At 42.7% G+C, this 27737-nt stretch overlaps 1 protein-coding gene across 2 annotated transcripts in view; it reads left to right on the top strand.

The window, feature by feature from the left end:
• Window positions 1–26454, top strand: part of MISP (mitotic spindle positioning) — a 31754-nt gene extending 5300 nt beyond the window's left edge. Inside the window, exons 1-5 of one of the 2 annotated variants that reach the window (XM_026698881.2) lie at window positions 5426–5597; window positions 18827–20921; window positions 24236–24423; window positions 25064–25102; window positions 25777–26454. In XM_026698881.2, coding sequence (XP_026554666.2) covers window positions 5574–5597; window positions 18827–20921; window positions 24236–24423; window positions 25064–25102; window positions 25777–25872 — 2442 coding nt within the window. In that variant the 5' untranslated portion in view covers window positions 5426–5573 and the 3' untranslated portion in view covers window positions 25873–26454. Of the gene's footprint in view, window positions 1–5425; window positions 5598–18826; window positions 20922–24235; window positions 24424–25063; window positions 25103–25776 lie in introns of those variants that run through there. The other variant, XM_026698880.2, reaches the window with a different exon arrangement.
• The last annotated feature ends 1283 nt before the right edge of the window (window positions 26455–27737 follow it).

The raw sequence follows: 27737 nt of genomic DNA, 5'->3' as shown, positions 1-27737 counted from the left end.
AAATTTATGACAGATGACCCACCTCTGCAGTCATATGATCACATTTTGGATGCTTGGCAACTGGCTCACCTTTACAGCTGTCTGTAGCACTCCATGGTCATGTGACCATGACTTTTGACATTTTTTGGCAGTTTCTGGTCATTTACTGCCTGTTTCCAGCAAAAAAAATTGCCCCTGGGTTTAACGGATTCACTTAATCTCTGTAATATTCAGACACTGAACATTGAACACTGAACTGTGGTGTTTGCTTAATGACAACTGCAAAAAATGAGATAAGATTGGATCTGTTCACAGGGTGATTCACTTAACAGCCTCAATAACTTACAGCCATAATTCTACACTCAAATTATAGTCTTAAGTCAAGGACTACCTACGGTGCTTGTACAGTTATGAAAAACTGGCTAGTGAATGGTTCAGTGTACATTATATGAACTGAGAACATGGGCTGATTTGTTATGTCAGTACAGAGACTTGGAGCCATCCATCTTTTGAACTCAACCTACTTTGCAAAATAGTCATGGGGATAAAACTGGAGGTTGGAATGCTTGAGTCCCTGGAGGAAAAGCTGGATCTGAATCTAATAGTGAATTAATTAATAAGTAAGCTTCACGCACTGGATTCAAGCTATGTAAGCAAAAACAAAGAGACTGTCAGAAACTGCTGGAGGGATATCTTCAACCACCATTGATCAAGAGCCATCAGGCTAAAAGGATAAGAAGAGCTTTCAAGCCACTTGAGTTTAGATATTTATTTGGATCTTAGTAGGATGCTGTAATCAATCACGACCATGTTCAGATGTGCTTTATTGGTCTTCAATTTCCTGAACCGAGTTAGCTAGCAACTTCTAACTTCTAACTGACCTTGTCTGATCCTGAACAGAACACCAACCAAGATTACATGTGGTTAGCAGTTGCATCAGAAACCACTGAGACATCCCAAGACTGTAGATCAGTTGAAAAAACATTCAGAGTTCACCAGAGTTGGATGGCCAATAAATTTAAATACATATTTACATACAAATACATAAATTACATACATAGCATACATTACATACATCTATATGGTACAGACATACATACTTACGCAGCAGCACATTACTTCCATATAACTACCATGTAAATGACATAGACATGCACATGAAGTGACCAATTTACCTTTATAGAAAGTTAGAATATTCTATATTTATTTGATGCCATCTAAATGATCATCTGGATATTTGCAATCCAATTCTGGGAATTGAATCTTATACCCACTTAGCATCAGAAGGCTTGCATTAATTCCTGCTAAATGATTGTTTTGGTTTGACACATTTTAAGGTTGGTTAATTCAGTTTTATCAGAAATCAAAGAACCGGTCCCAGGATCTTGCAGGGCGATCTTAGCAACTCAGTTTTCTACGGTTAATGAAACCTGGGGTTCTTTAAATATACCGCTTTACATCTGATGCGCCTTTGGGCTGGAATCATGGTCAAGAGATCTGGAGGACAAGAAGTTGGGGAGTTACCATCTCACAAAACTTTGGTAGCAAAGCAGCATTTTTTGTGGCAAGGTGGGGAGGGTGCGAGGCCTCGTCCTGTGGGAATTTTTAAAAAGTTCTTCAAGAATTGTTGGTCTGCAAAAAAAATAAAAATGAAAGCAATCTAGTTTCTATTGGGCCATAAAAATGCAGCTGTCTCAAGGGTGGTGCCTGATGTTTTCAGTAGTAGCTGTGGACTTTGCTTTGGACGTGCCATTAAGATGAGATTTACAGGGTCATCTACTGGCACCTAACACGTTTTCCTTTGTCATAAAGAAATATTCTAGGAATTTAGCTGACAAACACCTATTCTTTCCTTGATCTGGGCTATCTTGGGGTAAGATTGGACTACTTCGAGCCACAATGTAAAAAAAAGATGTTGAGACTCTAGAAAGAGTGCAGAGAAGAGCAACAAAGATGATTAGGGGACTGGAGGCTAAAACATATGAAGAACAGTAGCAGGAACTGGGTATATCTAGTTTGATGAAAAGAAGGACTAGGGGTGACATAATAGCAGTCTTCCATTATCTCAGGGGCTGCCACAAAGAAGAGGGAGTCAAGCTATTCTCCAAAGCTCCTGAGGGAAGCAATGGAGGGAAACTAATTGAGGAGAAAAGCAAGCTAGAACAAAGGAGATTTTTTCTGACAGTTAGAACAATTAACCAGTGGAACAACTTGCCTCCAGAGCTTGTGAATGCTCCAACACTGGAAGTTTTTAAGAAGAGATTGGACAACCATTTTGTCTGAAATGGTGTAGGATTTCCTGCCTAAGCAGGGGGTTGGACTAGAAGACCTCCAAGGTCCCTTCCAACTCCGTTATTCTAAATGCAGTGAATTGCAGCAGGCTCTAAGAAAGAGGGTCCTGAATGTACAAGCAGTCCTTAAATATATACAAATACCTCAGAGGATAAATGGGTATATGGCACCCCTCCAGCCTTGCCAGGGCAAATATAGCAAAAGTCCTAGTGATAGAATGCATAGGCACAGCTAATCCTTGACTTACAACAGTTTGTTTAATGACTGTTCAAAGCTACAATGGCAGTGAAAAAAAGTGACTTAAGACTGTTTTTCACACTTATGACTGCTGCAGCATGCCAATGGTCATGTGATCAAAATTCGGATGCTTGGCAACTGACTCATATTTATGACGGTTTCAGTGTCCCGGGGTCATGTGATCCCCTTTTGCGACCTTCTGACAGGCAAAGTCAATGAGGAAGCCAGGTTCGCTTAAAAGCTGTGTCACGAACTTTAACAACTGCAGTGTTTCGCTTAACGTCTGTGGCAAGCAAAGTCATAAAATGGAGGGGAACACTCATTTAACAAATGTTTCATGTAGCAAGGGAAATTTGGGGCTCACTTGTGGTCGTACGTTGAAGACTATCTGTACTGCAGGCTAACTCTGCTCACCGTCTGACTGGGTCGAGGTTGGTATCGTCCTTCCGTCCTTCTGAGGTTGGTAAAACGAGGACCCCGATTGTTGGGGGCCATAGGCTGTAAACCACTCAGAGAGGGCTGTAAAGCATTAGGGAGCAGTATGTAAATATAAGTGCTATTGCTACTGCCATGGAGCAGGATTGTCAACCTGGTATACCATAGAATTTGATTGCTCTTTCTGCCTTGCTCCCATGGTCTAGGAACTGAGATACAGATAGTCCTCAACTCATGACCACAATAGGGACTGGAAAACTCGTCGTTAAGCAGTATGGAAGTGAGGATCGCACAGCTGCACCCAATTTTATGGCTGTTTTTCCTGCAGCTGTTAAGTGAATCATTGTAGTCATTAAGCAAGATATCACATGACCACAATTTGCAATCTTCCCTTCTGGCTTTTTCATGTAGTTGTTGTTGTAACTGCACAATGGTTGCCAAGCCTCTGAATTACAATGAGGAGACTGTGTGGAGGCTGAGATATTTGTAAGTACAGGTCATAAATAACTGTTTTCAACACCTCTGAAAATTTGAACAGTCATTAAGCAAATGGTTGTATACGGGTAGTCCACAACTTACAACTACAGTTGGGACCAAAGTGAAAAGAAGAGGAACTAAGTAAGATGATTAAAGGCCTGGAGACAAAAACATATGAAGAATGGTTGCAGGAATTGGATCTGGCTAGTCTAGAGAAAAGAAGGACTAAGGGTGACCTGATAGCAGTATTCCAGTAGTTGATGGGCTGCCACAAAGAAGAGGAGGGGGGTCAATTTATTTTCCAAAGCACCAGAAGGCAAGAGAAGAAACAATGGGTGGAAACTAATCCAGGAGAGAAGCAACCTGGGATTAAGGAGAAACTTCCTAATAGTGAGGACAATTAACCAGTGGAACAGCCTGACTTCAGATGTTGGGGGCGCTCCATCACTGGAGGTTTTTAAGAAGACACTGAACAGCCACTTGCCTGAAATGGTATGAGAAGGGGGTTGGACTAGAAGACCTCCAAGGTCCCTTCCAGTTCTATTCTGATTGATTGACCAGAATTTCCATTGCTAAACAAGATGATTATTAAGTGAATCACATCCAATTTTATGACTTTTTTTGCCATAGTTGTTAAGCAACTTGTTGCAGATGTTAAATGAATACGTGGTTGTTAAATGAAGCTGGCTTTGCCAGATGTGATAGGAACAGATTGAAATCAGGATACCCTGAGATATGCTGCAACCATTATCTACTGTATGTGCTGGTTGCCAAACCCCTGAAGTTTGATCATATGACCATGGGGATCAATGGTGGGATTCAAATAATTTAACAACTGGTTCTCTGCCCTAATGATTTCTTCCAACAACCAGTTCACCAAACTGCTCAGAAAGTTAATAACCAGTTCTCCTGAACTGCTGCGAACTGGTTGAATCCCACCACTGGTGGGGAATGCTGTGACAATCATAAATGTGGGGATCAGTTGTAAATCACTTTTTTCAGTGCTGTTGTAACTTTGAACAGTTGCTAAACGAATGGTTATAAGTCAAAGACAACCTGAAATGAGCTCCATCCTTTAACTAATCTCTTAAAACCCCAAAGCAAAGATATAACAATTAGTTTAACCCCCCCCCTCTAAACTAATTGTTTAGCAGGATGTTTCAGTGCCAAATGGGTATGACCAAAATTCATCAACACAGACACACATAAAAAGACACACATAGGTTTATTAAATGTTTTTTTAAAGTCTTATTTTCCAGGCTTCTTGAAATGAAATTGAAATTGGGTTAGAATTGCAGAACCGTTTCCCAATCGACATAGCAGATCAAAACCAGGAGAAAACAGCCAAAACAAATCCAGAAACAAGAGAGGAAACTACAAGACCTGTAAAGACTTTTCAAAATGCAAAAGGGTTAATTAAATCCCCACAAAAGTCTGCTGAAACAGATAGGACTTTGCACAGTGCTTTGAGAAAACATGTCATCTCTGGAATCCGAGGAGGATTAAAATGAACCATCCTTACCTTTAATTTTCATGCAGTTCTCTGGCTTTACAAAAGTGGTTCTGTTTTTTTAGACAGGGATAATTACTGAACAAATGCAAACCGAACGTGACCTCGGATAATTAATATCAGCCTTACGGCAGGTTCAGGATAGGAATTTAGGGCTGTGGGGCAGTGGGAGGCTTGGCTAATTTCCTTCTTTGTTGTTTTCCCAGTGTTGATTTTCTTCCTTGAAAAATCAGTAGGAACGTTTTTTCCTTTCCGTAACAGGTGGCAAACTGGGGGAAGAGGGCAGACTTTGGCCTGAAATTAATTGTATCTCTGCTGTTTCAAGTTCTAGGAATTTGTGTGTGTGAAAGAGAGAGTGTGTGTGTGTATGTGTGGGTGAGATCCTGGTGGAGAAAGCTTATCAGTGTGACACAGCCCACAGACTGAGTAGTGTCTCTGCCCCTCCCGTTTGTTCAAAACTGCCAACGCAGCTCAAACTTGCAAATACCTCTCCAATCAGATGCCCCTAAGCAGGCCTCCCACAGCAGACAGGCATTCAAATTGGGAAATGTTGGTCTGGACTCAGAAGGCTGGGGCTGGCCAACATTTTCGGTTCTGCCTGTGCTAAGCATGGATTTGGGACGCTACCTGTGCAGATTCAGACATGGGTCTCTGGGATCCTGTGCAGGTGAGTCCTTGGGAACGTGGGAAGGGTTTGCTCAAATGTGGGATTGTATGGAGGAACTAAGAGGGCAAAGATAGCCAAATTTTGAGCATGGCTCCTGATTCCAGAATCAGGTCCCTGAACGACCTTAGAATGTGGTATCAGCCAAGCGTGCGAGAGAAATTGGGTTAGAAGGTGTTTGAGGGCAAACTTACCCAATTTCCTTTCTAAACTCAGGTGAAATTTAACTATGGTTTGAAATTCACAGCTCTGCCAAGTTTGCAAGGCATTTGATTAATAATAATGACGGAAAATAATAGAAGTGAATGTACATACAGTATTTACAAAAAACAGCGAGCAAACATAATCTAGAACTTGGTTTTAACAGGTGAATATCGTGCAGAATTGCATAGAGGAATCTGAGTTTTGAGAAATGTTAATGCAATCTTTAAACGTATTAATGACAACGGTGAAAATGAGGGGAACTGAATAACTGCTTAATCCTAGTAATAGGTAGATTTGTATTCCTAAAATCTTTGGATCTCTTTTTATTGTGACTTTCTGGAAGCAAACTACTACTTGGTAAAGTACAGGAAAAACTGAAAGATATTTGAAGTGTCTCCCCATAAGGGAGATGGATGGTTTAAAATGTCATGATGGATGGTTTAAAATGTCATGATGGATGGATGGATGGATGGACGGACAAACAGATAGACTCTAGAATCAGAATCACAAGAGTTAGAAAGAGCCATTTAGACCACAGAATCCAACCTTTACTTAGTTCTAATATTCAAATCCAAGCACTAAGGAGAAATGGCTGTCTAGCCCAATGTTTTTCAACCTTGGCAATTTTAAAACGTGCGGACTTCAACTCCCAGAATACCTCAGCCAGAATGCCGGCTGGGGAATTCTGGGAGTTGAAGTCCACACGTCTTAAAATTGCCAACGTTGAAAAAAAACATTGATCTAGTCTCCGAGGGAACACATCCAATGACAGGAAGTCCATCACTTCTGTGGATGTTGAAATGTGCAACTGCTTTTATGTGTTACACATTAAAAAAACAGTTGACTTTTTTGACTGTACTCTGCGGACACTTGTGATGTAACTTTAATCCATTATTTCTCTCTAGAACAAGAGAGAACAAGCGTTCTTCTTTAGAGCTTTTTTTTCGAGTTGGGGTTTTAATTCCTAGACAAAATGTTAGGGGAAAAAAATGGCAAATGATGCAAATAAGAAAGGAAACTAAACAAGACTTATATAAAGGCAGACATGGGATTCTGCAGGTTCTGACCAGTTCTGGAGAACTGGTAGCGGAAATTTTAAGTAGTTTGGCATACCACCTCTGACTGGCCTTGCCCCCATCTATTCTCTACCTCCTGAGTCCCAGCTGATCCTCTGGGTCTTCTTTGGTTGCCCTGCACAGGAGAATGGAGCTGGAAAGCAGGTTACTGGGATGGGGAGGGAATGGGATTTTGCAGTATCCTTCCCCTGCCACGCCCACCAAACCACACCACACCCACCAAGCCACGCCCACAGAACCGATAGTAAAAAAAATGAATCCCACCACTGTATAAAGGTCTCTGCTAGATTCAATCTATGTGCCCCAAATTATTTATCCCAGCATCCTTTTTCCATCAGCCTCTGAGAAAGGTTCCAGGTTCAATCAGCAGAAACTCAGAATATGGAAACGAGTTCTTCACCCCAGCTTCTATAATTCAGAGATAAACTGCATCTGGAGGCCATGCCTATTAAGCCATTAATGGAACAATCTTCATGATTAAGCCATTAGTAGAAAAATCTTCATTAATAGAACCATCTTCAATAGAACAATCTTCAATTATTTTTGAAATAATTTAAGATGATGCTTTTTACCTTTTGGTGGAACTATATTTCATAGGTATCATGTAAAGATAGAATATTGGAATAAATTGCTTCTGAATATGGAAGCACCATTGTTGACCACTTTGGATGGGAGCTGCTGCTGGTGGCCAAAGTGGATCTATCAATAACAGAATAACAGAGTTGGAAGGGACCTTGGAGTTCGTCTAGTCCAACCCTTTGCTCAGACAGGAAACCCTAGGGGTGTCAAACTGGCGGCCCATAGGCTGGATGCGTCACACACAGGCCACGCTCACCCCAGCTCCACGAATGGGAAAAACATCATGAAACATCACGTGACAGTAATGTAACACGACAAGTTTGACACCTGTGTCTACACCAGAGGTCTCCAACCTTGGCAACTTTAAGACTTGTGGACTTCAACTCCCAGAATTCCTCAGTTCTTCTGGGAGTTGAAGTCCATAAGTCTTAAAGTTGCCAAGGTTGGAGACCCCCGCTCTATACCACTTCAGACAAATGGCTGTCCAATCTCTTCTTAAAAGCTTCCAGTGTTGGAGCATTCACAACTTCTGGAGGCAAGTCGTTCCACTGGTTAATTGTTCTCACTGACAGGAAATTTCTCCTTAGTTCAGGGGTGGGATTCTACAGGTTCGCACCTATTCGCTAGAACCGGTTGTTAACATTCTAAGCAGTTCAGAGAACTGGTTGTTAGAAGAAATTACTGGCCTAATCCTGTAAGGAAGGCAGGAAAGAAACATTCTGGTATTGCTTACAGAAACTGCCTCTCCATTAACCCTTATTACATTCTTGGCAGGACTAGACTTCCTGTCCCTGGAACTTCTCTGGAGTATTTTTCCCCTCCTTTGCTTGTGTGGTGTGACCATTCAAAGTTACAATGGCACTGAAAAAAGTGACTTATGACCATTTTTCACACTTACGACTGTTGCAGCATCGCCACAGTCATAAGAGGCCAGGCGAGGAGATGCGTGCCTCGATTTGAGTGATGTTGAGTGGGCCACACCCAGCCAATAACAGGACCACCAAGCCACGCCCACCAACTAAGCCACGCCCATAGAACCAGTTGTTAAAATATTTGAATTCCACTCCTGCCCTGGTTATATCGTAGGTTGCTTCTCTCCTTGATTAATTTCCATCAGTTGCATCTTGTGCTGCCTTCAGGTGCTTTGGAGAATAGCTTGACCCCTTCTACTTTGTGGCAGCCCCTCAAGTCTACTTTCCACTTTCCAAGATGCCAAGACACAAGGCAGATAAGCAGCAGCTCTTCCCTTTTCTTTTCCTCAGCATCTGGTTTTCCAAGCTAGACATCCACTTTGAGTCAGCAGTACAAGCTGTGCTGACATATAACAAGTTAACAATAATGTCCAAATATTTAGGGCAGGACTCCAAATGAATTGCTAATGTGCTTTAAGGAAGACATAAGTAGCTTTCTTTGGATGACCCAACAGGGTAGTCTTTGTTCTTCTGATGCTAATTCACTGAAACCTGAAGATGAAAAGGCAGAATCTTTTATTTTTGCGTGGTGGAGATACATTCTTGGGAAGAGATCAGCCTGGCTCCTCCATTCTGTTTTCCTGATATAAAATGCCTCTCCCAATCTGTTTTCCTCCAAGGGTGGAGCCACTAAACTCAGAGGCAGTGTACCTTTTGAGGACCCGTTGCTGGAATCAAAAACCAGGGGAGGGGGGAGAGCATTTGATCTTCTCAGTGGTCTTCAACTTACAACCATCCATTTAATGACCGAAGTTACAACAGCACTGAAAAAATTGACTTATACCTGGTCCTCGCACTTACAACCATCGCAGCCTCCCCACAGCCATGTGATCAAAATTCGGGCACTTGACACTTGGCATGTATTTACAATGGTTGGAGCATCCTAGTGTCCTGTGATTTCCAACAAGCAAAGTCAATGCGGGAGGCAGATTTGCTTAACCCCCTGGGAGCCGGATTGGCCCGCAGGGTGCTTAGGGCCTGTGAGGCCGCCCTGGAAACAGCAAGGGTCTGGCCTGCAGTGCCTCTGTCAGCAAAAACAGAGCTCGGGACGTCCTCCTGCAGCCCTCTGCCAGTGAAAACGAGGTTCTGTTTTCGCTGACAGAAAGCTGCAGGAGGCTGTTGTGGCTAAAAACGGGCCTTGGGGGACAAGCATGGCCCACCCAAGCTCTGTTTTCGCTGGCAGAGGGCTGCAGGAGGCCGTCATGGCTGAAAACAGGCCTTGGAGGACAAGCATGGCCCACCCAAGCTCTGTTTTCACTGGCAGAGGGCTGCTGGAGGCTGTTGTGGCTGAAAATGGGCCTTGGAGGACAAGCATGGCCCACCCAAGCTCTGTTTTCACTGACAGGAGGCTGTCGTGGTTGAAAACAGGCTTAGGGGGACAAGCATGGCCCACCCAAGCTCTGTTTTCGCTGGCAGAGGTCTGCAGGAGGCCTTTGCAGCCGAAAACGGTGCTCAGGAGCCCATTTTCCCTGGCAGAGCGTTTGGGCCACAACAGGCGTCCCCCAATACAAGTGATGTCAAGCTGGCCACGCCCACCCTGGCCACGCCCACCCTGGCCCCTGAGATCAAACACAACCCTGATGCGACCCTCAATGAAATCGAGTTTGACACCCCTGATTTAACAAGTGGACGTGATTTGCTTAACAACTGTGGCAAGAAAGGTCATACCTTTGGGCGGGACTCACTTAACAATTGCCTTGCTTAGCAATTCTGGCCCCAGTTGGGCTCGAAAGTTGAAAGTATTGAAAACAGGGTGTTGGACAAGAGCATTGACCATTTTGGAGCTCTTTAAATTTTCTGGATTATAGTTCAGACACGGGTTATAGCAGAGACACTGAGAAGTATGCAAGGGAAGTTTACTTTGAAGCATGAAAGGGGCAGGTTTCATTCCAACCTGATTTAGGAGGCACTTTACTTGTCAACCACAGAGCCAATGATTTACAGATGTCTTCTCAATTTTTTATTACCTTTCCTACCTGGGCAGGGAGGAAGGAGGGGAGTGTCTATTGTGGGGAAAAAGAGGACAGCGTGCGGAGGGGAGCTTCTAGCAACCTCTCCGTTCATTCCTATCCAGCCCCAGACTGTCCTAACCTGAGTTTATTTTGAATTTTCTGAGCAACTGCATTCTCCAAACTCCGAAATAGCAGCCTGAACAAAGGGAAGAGGGAGGAGGAGGCATATTTCACATTGATACCAACTATAAGCTAATGCCTGGCTGGCATTTCTGCAATAGCAAAAACCCTCTTTGGGTGGACTTTTGACTCTTAGGCGTGATAAGCTGAAGAGAGGTCATAAACATCTATCTTGGCTACGGCCAAAGGTCAGACTGAGAAGACTGAACAAACTGCGGGTGGAATGAGTACAACTTGAAGAATTTGGCAAAAGGGGAGGGGGAATACCTGGGGACAGCAGGGCGGGGCTGAGGGTGTGGACAGGAATTCCTGAGTTTCTACTTCAGCTTTACCTTGTGGGGGAGGAAAAAGAACAAAATCTCCTTCCCGCTCTCGGAAAAGCCAAGAAATAGCTGCTCACCTAAGTAAATAACTAACTCAACTAAGCAGAAGTCCAGGTGATTAATACAAAGTACATTTTAATATATTAGGATGTGGGAGGTAGCAAGGCCCCAACATCATAAGGAAAGATGTGTCAACAGGTCCACCCAAAAATAAAATTAGGCATAAAAGAAGAAGAAAACAGGCAGTGGATCAGTTTTGGGTACCTCCCTTCATCAAGGCAAATGAGCATTTTGTTCTGTTCGGTTTCATAGCTCTTTTTGTTTGTTTGTTAACATATTTCTAAAGGGATTTAAACACCCCAACAACAGCAAAGGAATAGAATAACTAACAGCAAAAATTAGTGGGGAGAACGAAGAGAAGAGAGTTGTGTGAATCCAGTGACAGCAGCTTGTTAAAAAAAAAAAAGAAAGAAACTGGGTTAAAGCACAACCGACAGTTTGCCCACCGTCTCCCTTTCCCTGCACAGTGGAGATTCTTGAGCAATTCCATTAAGCACAGACGCCTCAGAGCTGAGCGTTTCGAGGAAAAAGAAACAAGGCAGCATTAGATACCAAACACCTGGGAGCACACAATAGATGCGATTCCCACTGCGAGGTGAGAATTAAACAAGGCCGGCTTGTTCTCCTGGGGAGAGAACCTGTGACTCAGATAACGGCAGTCTATTGCACTTTGTTCTCCCCACCCCACGTCCGCCTGAAACATCTCTCTGTTCCCTGGGGGGTCGAAGGAAAGCATCTGGCTTGAAGCCTGAACAAACCGAGCTACGTAGTGGGGGGGGGCGGGCAGGGGAAAGCAGCCGCCAAAATATGCCCTTCTGGGCATCAGATTCCCCCTTCCCCACATCACAGACAAACTTGTCACCCCTCTGTTGTCATTATGGGATTGTTCACACAACAGGCACCATCTTCAGCATCTGCAGGTAACGTAATAATTGGGTTGGGTTCATTTGGGGTCATCCAGAAGTCCGGGGAGGCGAAAAATCTGGGCGAGGCCCTGAGGAGGTTGGCTTGAACCCAGAAATTTGGCAGAGGGGTTAGTGGGCTCCTATCCAAGTTAGGGGTTAGGGGCTCCAATCCCCTCAGCCCAGAACGGAAGGTGTACTGAATTAGTTCTCCCCTAGGCTGAAAGTGGCCAGTAAAGGATGTTAGCTTCCTCCAATTTGAGGATGGATTTCAATTCCCCTAATCCATTATTATTATTATTATTATTATTATTATTATTATTATTATTATTGTTATTATTTTCTAGTGAATGCGCTTTCAAATGAAGTTGTAGACTGCACTGACGTGTCACATTTAATCCCCAGCATCTCAGGGGAGTTTATGAAGTCTCCAGAGGCAATCTTGGAAACAATATATATAGATATATATACTGGAGGCTGAAGATGCTCTTTTTCTTTTAATTAAAAGAAACTTCCCTTTAGGCTACGTAAATCAGGAAGCCTGGCAGGTACCAAGAAATAGCTCAAAAATGACCCTTAGTACCTCTGGTATCCCCTTTGCTGATGTCAGTGCTACTCTGAGACATCAAAGTTTGCCTCTGTGTTGTTGTGTTAAGGTTTCCAAAATCAGCTTGAATTATACCTGGCGTGGGGATGGAAGTAAAATTCTTAGTTCACCACATTTTATTTTCAGTGCAAGAATTTGGTGCAAGAATTTGCAGCAATCTGAGTTTTGCAATATGGTTCTTTTTTAAAGATAACAAGATAAATTATAGTTTGCAAAGTACACATGTTAGTGAAGAATACCAGGAAAAGTGCTCGCTTGCAAAAACTTCGAGCAGGGTAGTGTATGTATCCATGCATTCATGACTATGTTTTTACTTATACCTATTATCTTGTAATCAATTGACAAACCAAAATAAATTAAATAAATAAATAAAACATGTGCGAATGTACCTGCAAACTTTTTTAAAAAAATTCTCAAGTTGATGTAGGAAAAGAATGAAATTTAAGATTGCCAAAATGAGAAATGGAAAGAAGACAAAATCTGACAGCTCTCCAACTTGGAGCTGGGCTGCTTCTTCTTTTCTGGTCTAATTTTTCTTCCCTTGCAAAGAAATGTGATCCCATTTCTAAAACCAGAATTACTAGCTCCACTGGACTGTGGGTCCTGAAATGCTCTCCGGAGGGAACACATCTTCTGGGTTTGGTTTCCTTTGGAAGAAGGGCTCCAAGAAAAAAGTAGGGTGATTTTTTTTTGGTATTTTGCATATTAGTTTTTTTCCACAAACGTACAACTTAAATTTAAATGGAAAGAAACAGCATGACACAGATCTGAATGACATAATCTGAATTGGGGGAGGAAAGCTGTTTAATAGAGACATAAAGGGCATTTAATAAACACATTTGAAAAAAGACATACCCAAAAGAATTGGGTATATCTAGTCTAACAGAAGGACTAGGGCTGACATGATAGCCGCGTTCCAATATTTGAGAGGCTGCCACAAAGAAGAGCTCAGCTTGTTTTCCAAAGCACCAGAAGGCAAGACAAAGAGCAATGGATGGAAATTAAAGAAGCAGGGAAGCGACCTAGAACTCAGGAAAAAATTTCCCGATAGTGAGAGAACCATAAACCGGTGGGCTGGCTTGCCTTCAGAAGTTGTGGGTGCTACACTATCGGGGGCTTTTCAAAAGAGACTGGACAGCCATTTGTCTGACATACTGTGGGGTCTCCTACTTGAGCAGGGGGTTGGACTAAAAGACCCCCAAGGCCCCTTCCAACTCTGTAATTCTGTAAAGTCCGATCGTCAAACTGGGCATTAAACAAGGGCGCCCAGAATTGTCCTCAAGGTGAGATTTGACTAGTGCATCATAGAACGGTAACATTGTGCTTCAAAATTCTCGTGTGCTTCAGTCAGGCAGTCTACAACCAGATTTGTGTTTTTAACAGCTTCATCCTATGACTGCCTCTTGTTTTGCAGGTATAAAAAAAACCCTCTTGGGTTCTTTGCATAGGTGCAACTAGAAGGCACATGTCACCTATCCTGCATGCGTAGTAAATAACTAGTGCAAAGCTGTAGATTCAGTACAAAAGCAAATTTGGTGTGGTGGTTAAAGTGTTTAAAAGCACAGAGCTAAAAGATGAGAAATTGTCAGTCTTAGTCCCGATGTAGAAAGACAGCCACCTGGGTGACCTTGGGTCAGTCCCTCGCCCTCAACCCAAGAACCAGTTTGATGAACGGGTGAAGGTGCTGGACCTTGAACCTGAGTTCTAATCTTGTTTTGGGCATCAAGTCCAAAGGTGGTATTCAGCAGGTTCTGACCAGTTCTGGAGAACCGGCAGTGGAAATTTTGAGTAGTTCAGAGAACCGGCAAATACCACCTCTGGCTGGAGATTTTACAGTATCCTTCCCCTGCCACACCCACCAAGCCACGCCCAGAGAACCGGTAGGAAAAAAAATTGAATCCCACCACTGATCAAGTCAACTGAGTGACCTTGGGCCAGTCACTCTTTCTCAGTCCTAGGAAGAAGCAAGCAATGAGAAGCCACTTTTGAAAAATGTGGTCAGGAAAACTGCAGGGACTTATCCCGGTGCTCAACCACGAATCAAGATTGAATCAAAATTGATTCAAAGGCAGAAAAAAGAAGTGCATATGTGTTCGTGAAACTTATTTCACTAATAGTGAAATAATATTATTTATTAATAGTGAAATAATATTATTAGTGAAATATTATTTCACTAATAGTGAAATAATAGTTTAAGCCCAGTTTTTCACCCCCTTCAATACAGATTCTTTTTTCGTTGTCGTTGCTGTTAAAGAATTAAAAATGAAACTAGCAGATTTCTTCTTGCTGAAATCATCTTTACCCAATTGTTGAATATCCAAGATTGAGGAATGGAATATAATCGAAAGTTGCATGACCTTTGGGTTTAAAGTTCAAGTAGTCCTCCACTTACAACAGCTCGTTTAGTGGCAATTCGAAGTTACAATGACACTGAAAAAAGTGACATATGATCGTTTTTCACACTTACAAAGGTTGCAACATCCCCATGGGCATGTGACCAAAATCCAAACGCTTGGCAACTGGTTTGTATTTATGACGGTTGTGGTGTCCCAGGGTCATATGATCCCTTTTTGTGGCCCTCTGATAAGCAAAATTAAGGAGGAAGCCAGATTCACTTAACGATCGGGTTGCTATCCTAACAATTGCAATGATTCACTTAACAACTGTGTCAAGAAAGGTCGTAAAATGGGGCAAAACTCACAACAACATAAATTTTGGGGTCAATTGCCATCATAAATCAAGGACTACTCTATGCCATTTTCTTGTGTGAAACAATTTACCACACATCTTTTTTGTTGCTTTGCCCCTCATGCTTGCAAAACTAATACTGTGTCACGATGCCAAAAACCTCCATTCCGGTTACACAATCTTTAAAAATAAGCTCGGATTCTGCTAATGGTGGATTGTGTAAAAATAAATGTTTGTTTTTGCAGGTTTTGTTTTTTCTCTCACCTATTCAACGTAAATTGAAACTCTTGATTCATCCAGTAGAGGGTAATAGTTACTCATCTTTTATCACAGGGTAGCCAGCTTGGCTGGGCCATGCATCCTGGGATGTTGGTGTCTTTGTTTAAAGCTTTGCAGAATTTTGTCCAAAACAGACCATCATCTTAGGTCTCAGTTTCAATGGCAGACACCTCTTCACCCCAGTAACAAATCAAGACGTGTAAAGAAAGAATGGCAGCTTGAGCAAGGGGCGACAAATTGCATTTGTTTTCCAGAACCTGATTAAGCTTATGCAGGTAAAATAGAAGCCCTGTCAAAATTTTGCCCAATCTTGTCTGCACAAATTCACAACAAAACTGCAGAATTGAGGGGTCCCTCGGACATTGGGATAATAATGGGATGGGCATTATTAAAGGTCTCAACATATAGGTCAAACATGACAAGGGCTCTGAAGGCTAAACCGTAAAATGAACGGTTGCGGGAACTACAGTACATATGTCTGGTCTAACAGAAGGACTAGGGGGTGACATGTTAGTCTTCTAGAATTTGAGGGGCTGTCACAGAGAAAAGTGGGTTGATCTGTTCTCCAAAGCACCTGAAAGCAGGACAAGAAGTAACAGATGGAAACTTATCATGGAGAGATCCAACCTAAAAATAAGGAGAAATTTCCTGACAGTGACAACAATCAATCAGTGGAACAGTTTTCTTCCAGAAATTTGGGGTGCTCAGTCTCTGAAGGTTTTTAAGAAGAGATTGGACAGCCATTTGTCCAAAATGGCATAGGGTCTCCTGCAGTGGTGGGATTCAAAAACTTTTACTACTGATTTTGTGGGCGTGGCTTGGTGGGCGTGGCTTGGTGGGTGTGGCAGGGGATGGTTACTGCAAAATCCCCATTCCCTCGTCAGCCAAATAACCTGCTTTCCAGCTCCATTCTCCTGTGCAGGGCAACCAAAGAAGACCCAGCCAATCAGCTGGGACTCAGGAGGCAGAGAATAGATGGGGGTGGGGCCAGTCAGAGGTGGGATTTGCCAGTTCTGTGAACTACTCAAAATTTCCATTACCGTTGCTCCAGAACTGGTCAGAACCTGCTGAATACCACCTATGGTCTCCTGCTATAGAGACCTTTAAGGTCTCTTCCAACCCTGTTATTCTATTGTACTGTATATTATTCTAAAGTATGCTATTCTGTTTCTTGCCCAACTCTTAACCCATTAACTTTATTCATACAAATACTTTCTCACTGTAGGGTAGTGATGGCAGCATGTCAAAAATTCAGCAAATACTTAACTTGAATATGCAGGTGTGGCACTTTCCCCTCAACAAAAGAGAAACAATTCTTCACATATTCATTTATTTAGAAAATCCAATCCAATTATGTGTGGTGTTATGTATTATATAAGGAAATGTCAGATAATTACAAAAATGAAATATAAGTAAAACAAAATCCTTTTTGAAGACTCTGGAGACCCAGGTGAGACCACGGCCCGCTTGTTTCTGGAGGTCCAGGGTCTGTGTGACAGTATACCCAGGGGTGGGATTCTACCAGTTTGCCCCTATTCGCTAGAACCAGTTGTTAACATTCTAAGCAGTTCGGAGAACCAGTTGTTAGAAGAAATTACTGGCCTAATCCTGTAAGGAAGGCAAGAAGGATACATTCTGGTGTTGCTTACAGAAACTGCCTCTCCATTAACCCTTATTACAATCTTGGCAGGACTAGACTTCCTGTCTCTGGAACTTCTCTGGAGTTTTTTTTCCCCTCCATTGCTGGTACTTTGCTTGTGTGGAGTGACCATTCAAAGTTACAATGGCACTGAAAAAAGTGACTTATGACCATTTTTCACACTTACGACTGTTGCAGCATCCCCACAGTCATGAGAGGCCAGGTGAGGAGATGCGTGCCTCAATGTGAGTGATATTGAGTTGGCCACGCCCAGCCAATAACATGGCCACCAAGCCACGTCCACCCAGTCACATGACCACCAAGCCACACCCACCACCTAAGCAATGCCCACAGAACCAGTTGTTAAAAATTTGAATTCCACCCCTGAGTATACCCATTCTCACACAGCCTCCACAGCCTCTGAAAATCACACAGGAAAGGGGGGCATTTTTGAGTGTGTTGGGGGGGGGTGAATGCTGGCGTGTCACCCAAACGTGGCATGTCAGCTTTGACACACATGCCATAGGATCGCCATTACTGTTGCAGATGCTCAGGGTGCCACAATGTTTGGAAATCCCTGTGTTTCCCTTCCAGAGGTGGTATTCAGCAGGTTCTGACCAGTTCTGGAGAAGTGATAGCGGAAATATTGAGTAGTTCAGAGAACCGGCAAATCCCACCTCTTACTGGCCTGCCCCCATTTATTCTTTGCCTCCAAGTCCCAGCTGATCAGTTGGGTCATCTTTGGTTGCCCAGGAGAATGGAGCTGGAAAGCAGTTTAATAGGGTGGGGAGGGAATGGGATTTTGCAGTAACCTTCCCCTGCCACGCCCACCAAGCCACATCTATCAAGCCATTCCATACCCACCAAGCCACGTCTACAAAACCGGTAGTAAAAAAATTTGAATCCCACCACTGTTCCCTTCGAAGAAATCTGTGGTGTTTGTACTTTTTCTGGTCACTAAGAAGATAAAGAATCAATTACAAAAGATCATTTGTTCATAGCTCTGGATGTCCAAGGTGGCATTAGAAGTTAGTGTTTCTACTTAGCCATAAAATCCTTCTTAATATTTGCCTTTCTCCTCTACTGCATGATATTACCGTAAGAACAATTTCATTCTGATAAATTGGTCCAAACCCTTTGGTGGAAAGGAACAAGAAGACTTTAAAAACTTAATGTGAGCATTCCTTCATAAGCCTAAACCTACTTTCCAGCTGGAGGTCAAGAAGGAACTCTTCCAAAGGGTCTTTGGAACCAACTAGGAAAGCATAATAAGTATTTATATGTTGCTCTGGTTCTAAATTAAAGATACATGCTGATTACATTGTAATTATTATTATACTATTATATTGTGGATATTTTATTTTTTTTATAAGCCAGTAGCAGTCATGTGGTCTAATACACAGAGAAAGAGGGGGTGGGGACAGGTCACTGGCTAGGGGGTGGGGGAAGTTTTAATATGTAGATACCCATAAATTTTCTGCTCTGCACAAAAGGACTCATGAATTTCTAGTGAAAGAGATCCACTTTCTAAGATTTAATCCTGAAACCATATCTGCCATATGGTTACCATATCTCTATCACACAATCCTATGAGGTAATTTGAGGAGAGGAGAGGGGAGGAGAAGCAGGCCCAAAATCACCTAGAGAATTTTATCTTTTAATGCGAAGTTGAACTTGAGTCTTCCCAATTTCAGTTCAATGTCTTAAGCACTGTTTTGTGTAATGTATGTTAAGAAATGTAATTTATCTAAATGTCCTCTCTTGCCCTTCAGAATCTACAAAGCCCAGTTGTTGATGCAAATATTTCTCAAGAAAACTGGATGACCCAAGAGATCCCTATCACTAAGGAACATCTTCCACAAACTGAAGACAACATCTATGAAACCTCTCTTCCAAAAATGAAGTCCAGCACCAGGGATATCAATACTCCCCAGAACATAGAGCTCAGTTATGACAATCAGCATGAGCACAGTAGTCAAGAAGTGGTCTTACAACAAGAAATGAGACCCGAAGACAAAGAAGGTGAGATTCTTGACTTGGGTCGACCTGAGTTGAAGGTTGAAAATGGATGGAAGATGTTAGATCCCACAGAAGATCAATCCCCGTGCATGACCAAATCTATAAGTGGAAAGACAGATCATTGGACGCCATCCCCAGACAGAGAATCCAAGTTGGAAGTGCTCAGATCTGGCTCACACTATGACATCCGGGCTTATAAAGGAGAGAGGAAACCTTCTAGACTCTATGAAGAAGATGAGGAGGAGTTGCAGTATAAAATTCCCTCCAAGAATGTCTCACCAGAAATAGCCAAAGAACTGGAAGATGAACGGCAGGAGATTATCAGGAGACAAGTTGTGAGAAAAAGCAACACAATGGCAGAAAAATGGAGCTCTATGAATGAGTTGGAAGCCATCGACACGTCCCCTCTTGTCAAGGTTACAGGAGAAGCCAGAAAGATCAACCCCACTAGCTTTGCTCTTTGTTTTGACAATCCTTCCCCAGACTGGACAATCATCCCTGTCAATCCTGAGAACATAGACACAGAACAGATAAATTTTGCTGCTGCCCGACAGCAGTTTCTCGCACTGGAAAAGACTAATCCAAAGATGTTGTTGGACCCCAAGAGACACGTTCCTTCTCCGAGGGAGCTGAAGACAACAGGCCATGCCTATGGGAGCAAAGAACCTCAGAATCCTGAAATGCCAAGGAATGATAAAGAATTGGATGAGTACAGCCAATTGAGGGAGAACTCAGTAGGAGCAGACCTTCTCATTCTCCCCCAAAGAGAAGCCAGTTCTTATTCAGGGACTACTTTCCTTTCTGCAGAAAAGATGCCCTCTGACTTGGAGGTTGATATGAGCACGGGGAATGTGAATGAGAGGACATTCAAGAAAGAATCAGGAAAACCTCTGGCCCAAAGCCAAGATCCTGCAAAAGAGCCAGAAATTAGGAACGAGACCCCCATTGAGAGGGAAATCAGATTGGCCATGGAGAGGGAAGAGAACCTTTGGAAGGAGAGGGGCGTCCAGCGAATCAGTACCAAAGATGACCTGGTGGAGATCCGATCCAAGCCGCTCCTCTCCTCCCCGGTCTCTTCTCCAGCTTCCTCCAGGAAAGGGAAAGATAAACCTCTCGTTTCCTTTTATGTCCAGAGGGAGATTGAGCAGGAAGCCAAGCGTGAGGAGGACCTGCAAAAGGAAGGGAGGCTGCTGGGAATGTATGACCGAGGACTTCGCCAAGAGCTTGCAGAACGTCGGAAAATTTTTGAGCGAGAGGAGGAAGCGTCTCCCCTGCCTTCTCTGTGCAAACAAAAGAAACAAGGGGAGCTGCTGGAGACCCTCCATGGAGACGCTGCAACACTCTGTTGCAATGTGGATCCATCCGGAGAGGGAATTGCAAGCCAGAATGTGAACTGGAGCTCGGAGATCCGTCGGCCCTCGGCAGAGCCAACTTTGGGCAAGAAAAACCCAGGAAATGAGCCACCTTTAAAAACGTGCTCCACTGCTTCTTCCCCAAAGATGAATTTCCCTAGCCGATGTCCTCCCTGTAGCCAAGATTTGAAAGCTCCAAGAGACACATTCGTGTTAAAGAAGCAACATTTGGCCATTCCGGTTCGCAAGCTCCAGTTCTCTTTTTCTGAAGATCAGGCACCCCAAAGCCTTCAGAGAAAAGAGCCTAAACCTCAGAAACCAGCTCCACGGGAAGAGCTTTATACTCTGAAGACATGGCGGCCCCGGACGTCCATTCTGATTGACCAGGACATCCAGGATGCTTTGCAAAGAGAACTGGAACTTCAAGAGCAGAGGAGAAAAATCAGTTTGACTGCACAGGAACTCCCAAGTTCACGGGTGTCATCTCAAAGTTCAGGTAAGAGAAGCGGAGAATAACAACGAAAGCCTGTCATGTTTGGAACATGTCTCCTTACAAACAGGGGATTGTATTGTTCAAGGATGGTTTGTGCTCAAGAGACTTCCAGTATTAACTGAGTTAATAAGAGTGTAAGTCAGCCTTTGAGATGGTTGATCCAAATTGCAGGAGCTTTCTTCTTTGAGAGAGATATTTGGCAGTTCTGTTTTTTTTTTTTTTAGCTCTGTCCTAAGATCTTGTTCTGGGTAGAACAGGTAAGCTGCTTTTAATATGACACTGCTCTTCTTTTAACTGAGTTTTAAAAAACTGGGGCATATTCTTCAGTCTGTCCTGCATTTTCAGGCCTTTTTCCTCTCTTTAAAATGGGGGTCTCCAACATTGGCAACTTTAAGCCTGTCAGAATTCAACTCCCAGAATTCCCCAGCCAGCAAAGCTGGGAGTTGAAGTCCTCCAGGCTTAAAGAGACCCCTGCTTTAAATTACCGAGATTAATATATCTCACCACTCTTTATTTAAAGCTTGTTTACAGTGATTTCAAATAGTGCAGTCCTCAACTTGCAACCATTTGTTTAGCGACTGTTCGAAGTTACCACAGGAGTGAAAAAAATGACTTACTACAACTGGTCCTCTGCTTGTGACCATGGCAGCATCTCCACGGCCATGTGATCAAAAGTCAGACTCTTGGCAACCAGTATGTATTTGGAAACGTTTGCATTGTCCCAGGGTTATGGGATCGCCACTGTAACCTTCCCAGTTGGCTTCCCACAAGCAGAGTCAATGGGAGAGGCCAGTTTCTGAAGGACTGCATGATTCATTTAACAATTGCAATGATTCATGTAACCATGGCAAAAAAAAGTTGCAAAATAGTATATGACTCACTTAATAATTGCCCTGCTTCACAATGGAAATTCTGATCTCAGTCGTGGTTATAAGTCAAGGACTACCTGTGTTGTCCAACTACCATGTTCCCCCCAAAATAAGATCCTGCGGCGGTGGCAATGGGCGATGGCGATCCCTGCAGCCTGAAACAGTTGATGGGCAGTATTCCAGGAGGCTGATCCAACCGCAAATCAGCTGCTCATGCTAAGTCAGGCTGTGCTGAAGCTGACCATGCTGTTTGCTGCTTGCTGCAAGGAGGCAAATTTCTGGGAGGCAGCGGCCAGCAGGTGGGGATGGCATATGGGCAGGGCTTCAGCAACATTCACTCTATAAGATGCACAGACATTTCCACCCAATTTTGGCGGCGCAGGGGGAGAGTGTGTCTTATAGACCCCAAAAATACGGTAATTGGTGAAATGATAGATAACCGAGCCTTGCTACCAGGGAAGACTGTTTCCTAGCTCTTTCTGTAAAAATAGGTTGTTGGAAAAGGTGGCCAATAAATACCCAAAGAAATTCATTGGTGATTTCATCTTCATTTCAATACAGCAATTCCTTGAGTTAAGAATGTTTCGGTTTAAGGACAACCCTCAGTTAAGGATGGAATCTATTGTAGCAGAAGTACCCCCAACTTTGACACTCTTTCACAAGGCCCTGAAAACCTGGTTTTGCCAGCAGACTTGAAGAATCCGAAGTGGGATGGAGCCCATCAAGTGGCTTGCTTGATTGACTATTGTATCCATGGGGATAGGGGATATTGGTTTTTTTATTGTTTGTATATTGGTTTTTATTTATCTGAGCTGCCCAGAGTCATTGAGAGTGAGTGGGCAATTATGCAAATTTTCTTAAATAAGTAAATAATAAACATTCGAGTTAAATACACAATGATTCAGGTTCATTACACAATACTACTTATGCAAGTACAGTATTGCACAATAATGGTGTTCGGGTTTATATACTTATTTGACTCAAGGACAGGCTTAAACTGGGAGCTATCTATCAAAAAATCATATAGCCAAGGATTAGGAACAGAATTAGAGGAGAATAGAGGCCACAGTGCTCCCAGTTTGATATAAAAAAATGTACCATGGATGAAAAAGGTAAATCTTCTAAGCTTAAAGCAGGAGTGTTAAGAGTTTGCAGCATAAATTCACATCCAGAAAACACGCAGGCTGATTCAGCAGGATCATTAACTTCTTTATAAACATATTAATGTGAATAGAATTTACAATACAATTTGTAAATTCTTTCAATGCAACATAAGCAAAAAACACAAGCAACAGCTCGGAGGGCTCAGCACAGAACTCAGTTTCAGCAATCAAGTAAGTTCTCAGCAAAGCACACAGAGCCAAACCACACCCAGACTGTCAGCTCCCATTGGCTGGTCTGTTGCCATGCTTACTTTGTTAACCATGTCTCTGCCAGTTAATGAATATACGCTGACAAGGAGTAGGAAAAATGAAATCCCAGCAATGGTCACTTGCAGGTCTGTGATCCAGAATTGAATTTATTTCATATCCAAAGGACTTCCATCACCGCATATTTATTATTTTGGGAGGCTTAAAAGGGTTAAGCTGGAGGCAAACTGGACATGGTGTCAATCACCCGTAGGTCGTTAACAGAACAACAGCGTGGGAAGGGACCTCGGTTTTTCGACTTACAATCACAATTGGGACCATAATGTCTATTGCTAAGCAAGGCCTGGTCAGCTTCAGTGAGTTACGCCCATTTATAACTTTTCCCTCCCACAGTTGTGAAGCAAATCACTGCCGTTGTTCAATGAATCATGTGGTCATTAAGCAAATCTGGCTTCCCCTATTGACTTTGGTTTTTGGAAGTCAGCTGGGAAAGTCTCAAATGACGATCATGTGACAGTTATATATTTATGAAAAGCAGACCACCTAAGTTCATGCTAAGTTCAAGTGCCCAAATTTTGATCGCATGACTGGAGGATGCTGCAATGGTTATGTGCGTGGACCAGTTGTAAGTTGCTTTTTTCAGCCCTTTTGTAACTTCGAATGATCGTTAAACAAATGGTTGTAAGTCAAGGACTATCTACAGTCAGCCATTATGTAATGTAGCCAATGGAGTTTGTTTGTAAAGTGAAACATCAACTGAGTGGCCTGAATGGAGTTCAGATTTGGACAGAGCTTTTGCAAAAAACAAAAATTCTTCTCCACTCAGTTCAGAACAGCCATGAATGGGATCTGCCCTCATATCTACTGTTACTTTAAAACTAATTCACACAGAACTGCCAGTTGCGTGCAAAACATCATGTCCAATTGCCCATCAGAGGACAACAAATGATAATGAGAAAGCTCTGAGTTCGAATTTCACTCCAACACAAGCTCCTCTCTTCACTTGACTGGGTTTAGCAAGATCATGGTGAAGAAACAGCTTGGTTGGACCTTAACACTCTATATTTTTCCTCCTCAGCTGCTTCGGGAGAAACTGGCAGGTACTCCATCTCCTCCTCGCCTGTTTTTGTTCCTAATTCGCCTGTGAGGTTCCCTACTTCGCCCATCCTGTACCGACCCAGTATGACAACAAACTCCCCTGAATCAAATTTCAGACGGTGCCAGAGTCCAATACAATCCAGGATAAGACCAAAGGAGGATGGGAAGGTAATGAGCAGGAAAGGATTGGAATTAATGGAGGGTGGCCCTAGACAGGAAAAGGAGATTCTAGCCGTAAAAGTTGGTCAGGATGACCACATGAATCCTCCAGGATCAGAGATAGCTTATTTCAAAACACTCCTGGCCAAGGATCAACAGAAGTACCTTAAAGATCAGAAGGATGTTTTTGACTGCTATTAGAATCAGCAGGATGTCAGGATTCAGGCAGTTACGCCAATTAAATCATTAGTCTGGAGCCAAACTCCCAAAACTTCAAAGGTTATATTGGAAGTCAACATGTCGGCATGACCTGGGCGTAGTCCTCTATACTCGTTTTATAGTTGCCATAAGAATGATGGATAAGCCAGGCTCATCTGTGATCAGAATTCCAATAGAAGAGAATATCTTAGAACATGGAATAAGAGAATTGGAAGGGACCTCAGAGAGCTTCCGGGGTGTCAAAACTCAAGGCCCAGGGGCGTATCTGGCCTGGGTGTGTGTGTGCTTAGATCTGGCCCACGGGGGAACTGCAGTAGGTTCGTTTTAGCCTAAAAAATATTGGCGGACAGTCAACCTCCCCCAGTTTGCAAACTATGGTTTTAACTCCTGCCTTCTAACTTGTCTAACTCCTATTTTCCCTATTTTTCAGTATGCTGGTATTGAACTCAACGATGAGATTGACACTGAGGTAACTTTCTGGAAAGAAGTATATCTTGGCACTGCTTTGGGGTAATAGGGAAAAGATATTAGTTTGAGGGGCTTTTCCCCTGGCATCTAACCACCTTCTCTGGTCACCTTTTTTACCCACTGTTTCCCTTGACAAGGCCTTCATCTCAACCCCAGGCCCATACTGCAGACATACTGAAGTTATTCTTAGCTATCTTAACATACGGTAGTATTTTCTCTTTAAGCAACCAATAAATTGCAGCAGTTTTACCATGGGTAAAAATCAGATATTCTTTACTGACTATCATATCCAATCTATCCAATCTTTAATTCTAAGCTGAGCTCCGCCCCAGTGACTAAGTGGGCACACCATATAATTTTACTGGCGAAGGCATAGAAGTGGCTGCCTCTTGTTTTGTTCTGGAGTGGTTTTTGACTCAGTTTGTATCCCTGAGATGACGTGATGATCTCCCAGCCACTTATTGAGCAGATCCAGTCCAGCTTGGCTTTTCTGGGGAGTTAATCAAGGTCTTAACATGCTGTTACACATTTGGGCCTAATGATGGATCTTAAATACTGTACCTGGGTATGGCCAAACTGTGAGTCAGCTCTCTTTCTCTCTGTGTGTGTATCTATGGAAAGGCTGAGACAGAAGTGTTGTTCTTCCTATCTGATGGAGGCTTTGCTTTATCACAGGTTGTGAAATCCATCAAACCGATCTGCCGGAGGAGCGCCCTGGCTCAACTTTGGGAAACGGGGCAGATCCGAAACATGGATGATGACAGTGACTGATGAAACCATCCCCCTTTGTGTTAGGCAATTCAAGCAAGGAATCAGATCTGCCAAAATAACTACGGGCATGCTGCCAGCAGAGCCTTCTTCTGCATTTTACACATTGAAAACTTTCCTCCCCCTCTCTTTTAATTTAATTCGGTGATCAAATCTTTCTGACTGACCTACATTCAATCATTGAACTGTCTCTTCCATTATAAGAAGTTGCCCATGGCACAGTAGGATCTGATCTTGCCAACAGTTTCTGGGGTATCCATTTCTATCTCAAGCCTGCTACCAGATGTGGCACGCCTGTCATTTTCTGAAGACTCAGATTGCCTGAAATCCAGAGAAAAGCTTTGCAAAATCAGAGAATATGACTGCCAAGCAATATTTTAACCTCTGTACTTTTCAGTGAAGCACTGACTGGGGAAAAATAAAGAAGAATAGAAACAAACCAACCAACAGACAGAAATACGGCATTGAAATGAATTTCTCATCTTCCGGTTGCATGGACTTCCTCATCTCTTCAATTTTAACTTCTTGGGAATATCTCAAAAGGTGGACATTGGGCAAATAGATTGCATCTCTGTGTTTTCTGTTTTTATGTGTATTGTGTCTTGATTTATTGAGAGCACTAAAACTCCCCACTGGAAAGACCAGGTCGACTGGGAATTCTGGAAGTTACCTTGCTAATGCATCCAGAAGGTACAAAGTTAAGGAAGACTAGTTTACAGGCAGGCAAGTGTATGCTAGATTAACTTTGCTCTGCCTTACCAGTCATGCCCTCTTAATTTATGGTTCAGTGTATTGTGCAACCCTCCAAAAATGGATTAAGCAGGTAACATGAACACAGGATCGTACAAAGCTGTGTGCATTAGCAGCAGCAGCAACTGAAAATTTCCAAGGGAATTCTTGTTTCTTTGCAAGGAAATATACAGCCATGGATCTCCTGCATTTTGTATATTATTATAGTGCTTCCCAATCAAGAGTGCCTAACCTTTTCTATCTAAAGACATTCTGCAGCTATTCCCATTCTGTCAACAGATTTTCTAGCTTAAGAAAAATGACCGAAAAGCTAGAAAGATTATAAACAAAGATGACTTTGCTTACTTATGCAATAATCTTGTCTCCACTGTGGCTTTATGAGAGAGCAAGGGCATTTCCCCCCCTGCCCCATTTGTCATCCTTTTCACATGGCTTCTTCCATCTCTTTTTTTGCCTCATGAACAAAATATTAATGTGGGGAAAATGGGATTGTAGTAAAAGGGAAGTCAATGAATTTGGGATACTTAGGTTAAACAGATTTGCATTAAGTTGTTCATCCAGGAGGAACTTAACATTCTCCCAAATGCATAAAAGTACAGAAAAACTATCTGTGTACTTTTGTGAGACCAACTACATTTCCTTTCTTCTTCCCATGGATTTATCCACCAAAATGGCCATCTTTGTTCAGCTTACAGAGTATAAGTACACCCGCCTAGCGTTGATTTCACTCTGAAATCTTAGGTGGACTTTACTCGAAAACAAATTATAAATCACTGAATTAATGATCCCCCTTTTTAAAAAAAACCAAACAAATAAATTAGTATCTTGGAGACTGAACTCTTAACCTTGACTCCTCTCTTCTAGCACATGCCCTTTCCCCCCAACCCAAATAAAATATCAGCCTGCTACAGCTTTCCACTATCCTTAGTATTACTGTTTCTTCAGTAGATGTTTGAGGCTGAAGGATCAAGAGAAGTTGTTAGAACATGGAGAAAAGGTAAACAAAGTATGTGAGAGGAGTACATTCATGGCAAAACATACTATCTGATGCTTTAAGGAAGGATGTTTCAAACAATTTCCAAGGAACTATTGATTAGATTTCATAAGTGAATACAGAG

Source organism: Pseudonaja textilis, chromosome 1 (genome assembly GCF_049901715.1).
Source record: "Pseudonaja textilis isolate UNSWEBS1 chromosome 1, rPseTex1.2, whole genome shotgun sequence".
NCBI classification, from domain to species: Eukaryota; Metazoa; Chordata; class Lepidosauria; order Squamata; family Elapidae; genus Pseudonaja; species Pseudonaja textilis.
The sequence above is the reverse complement of the archived record's forward strand: the minus strand, read 5'-3'. Positions and strand labels throughout refer to the sequence as shown.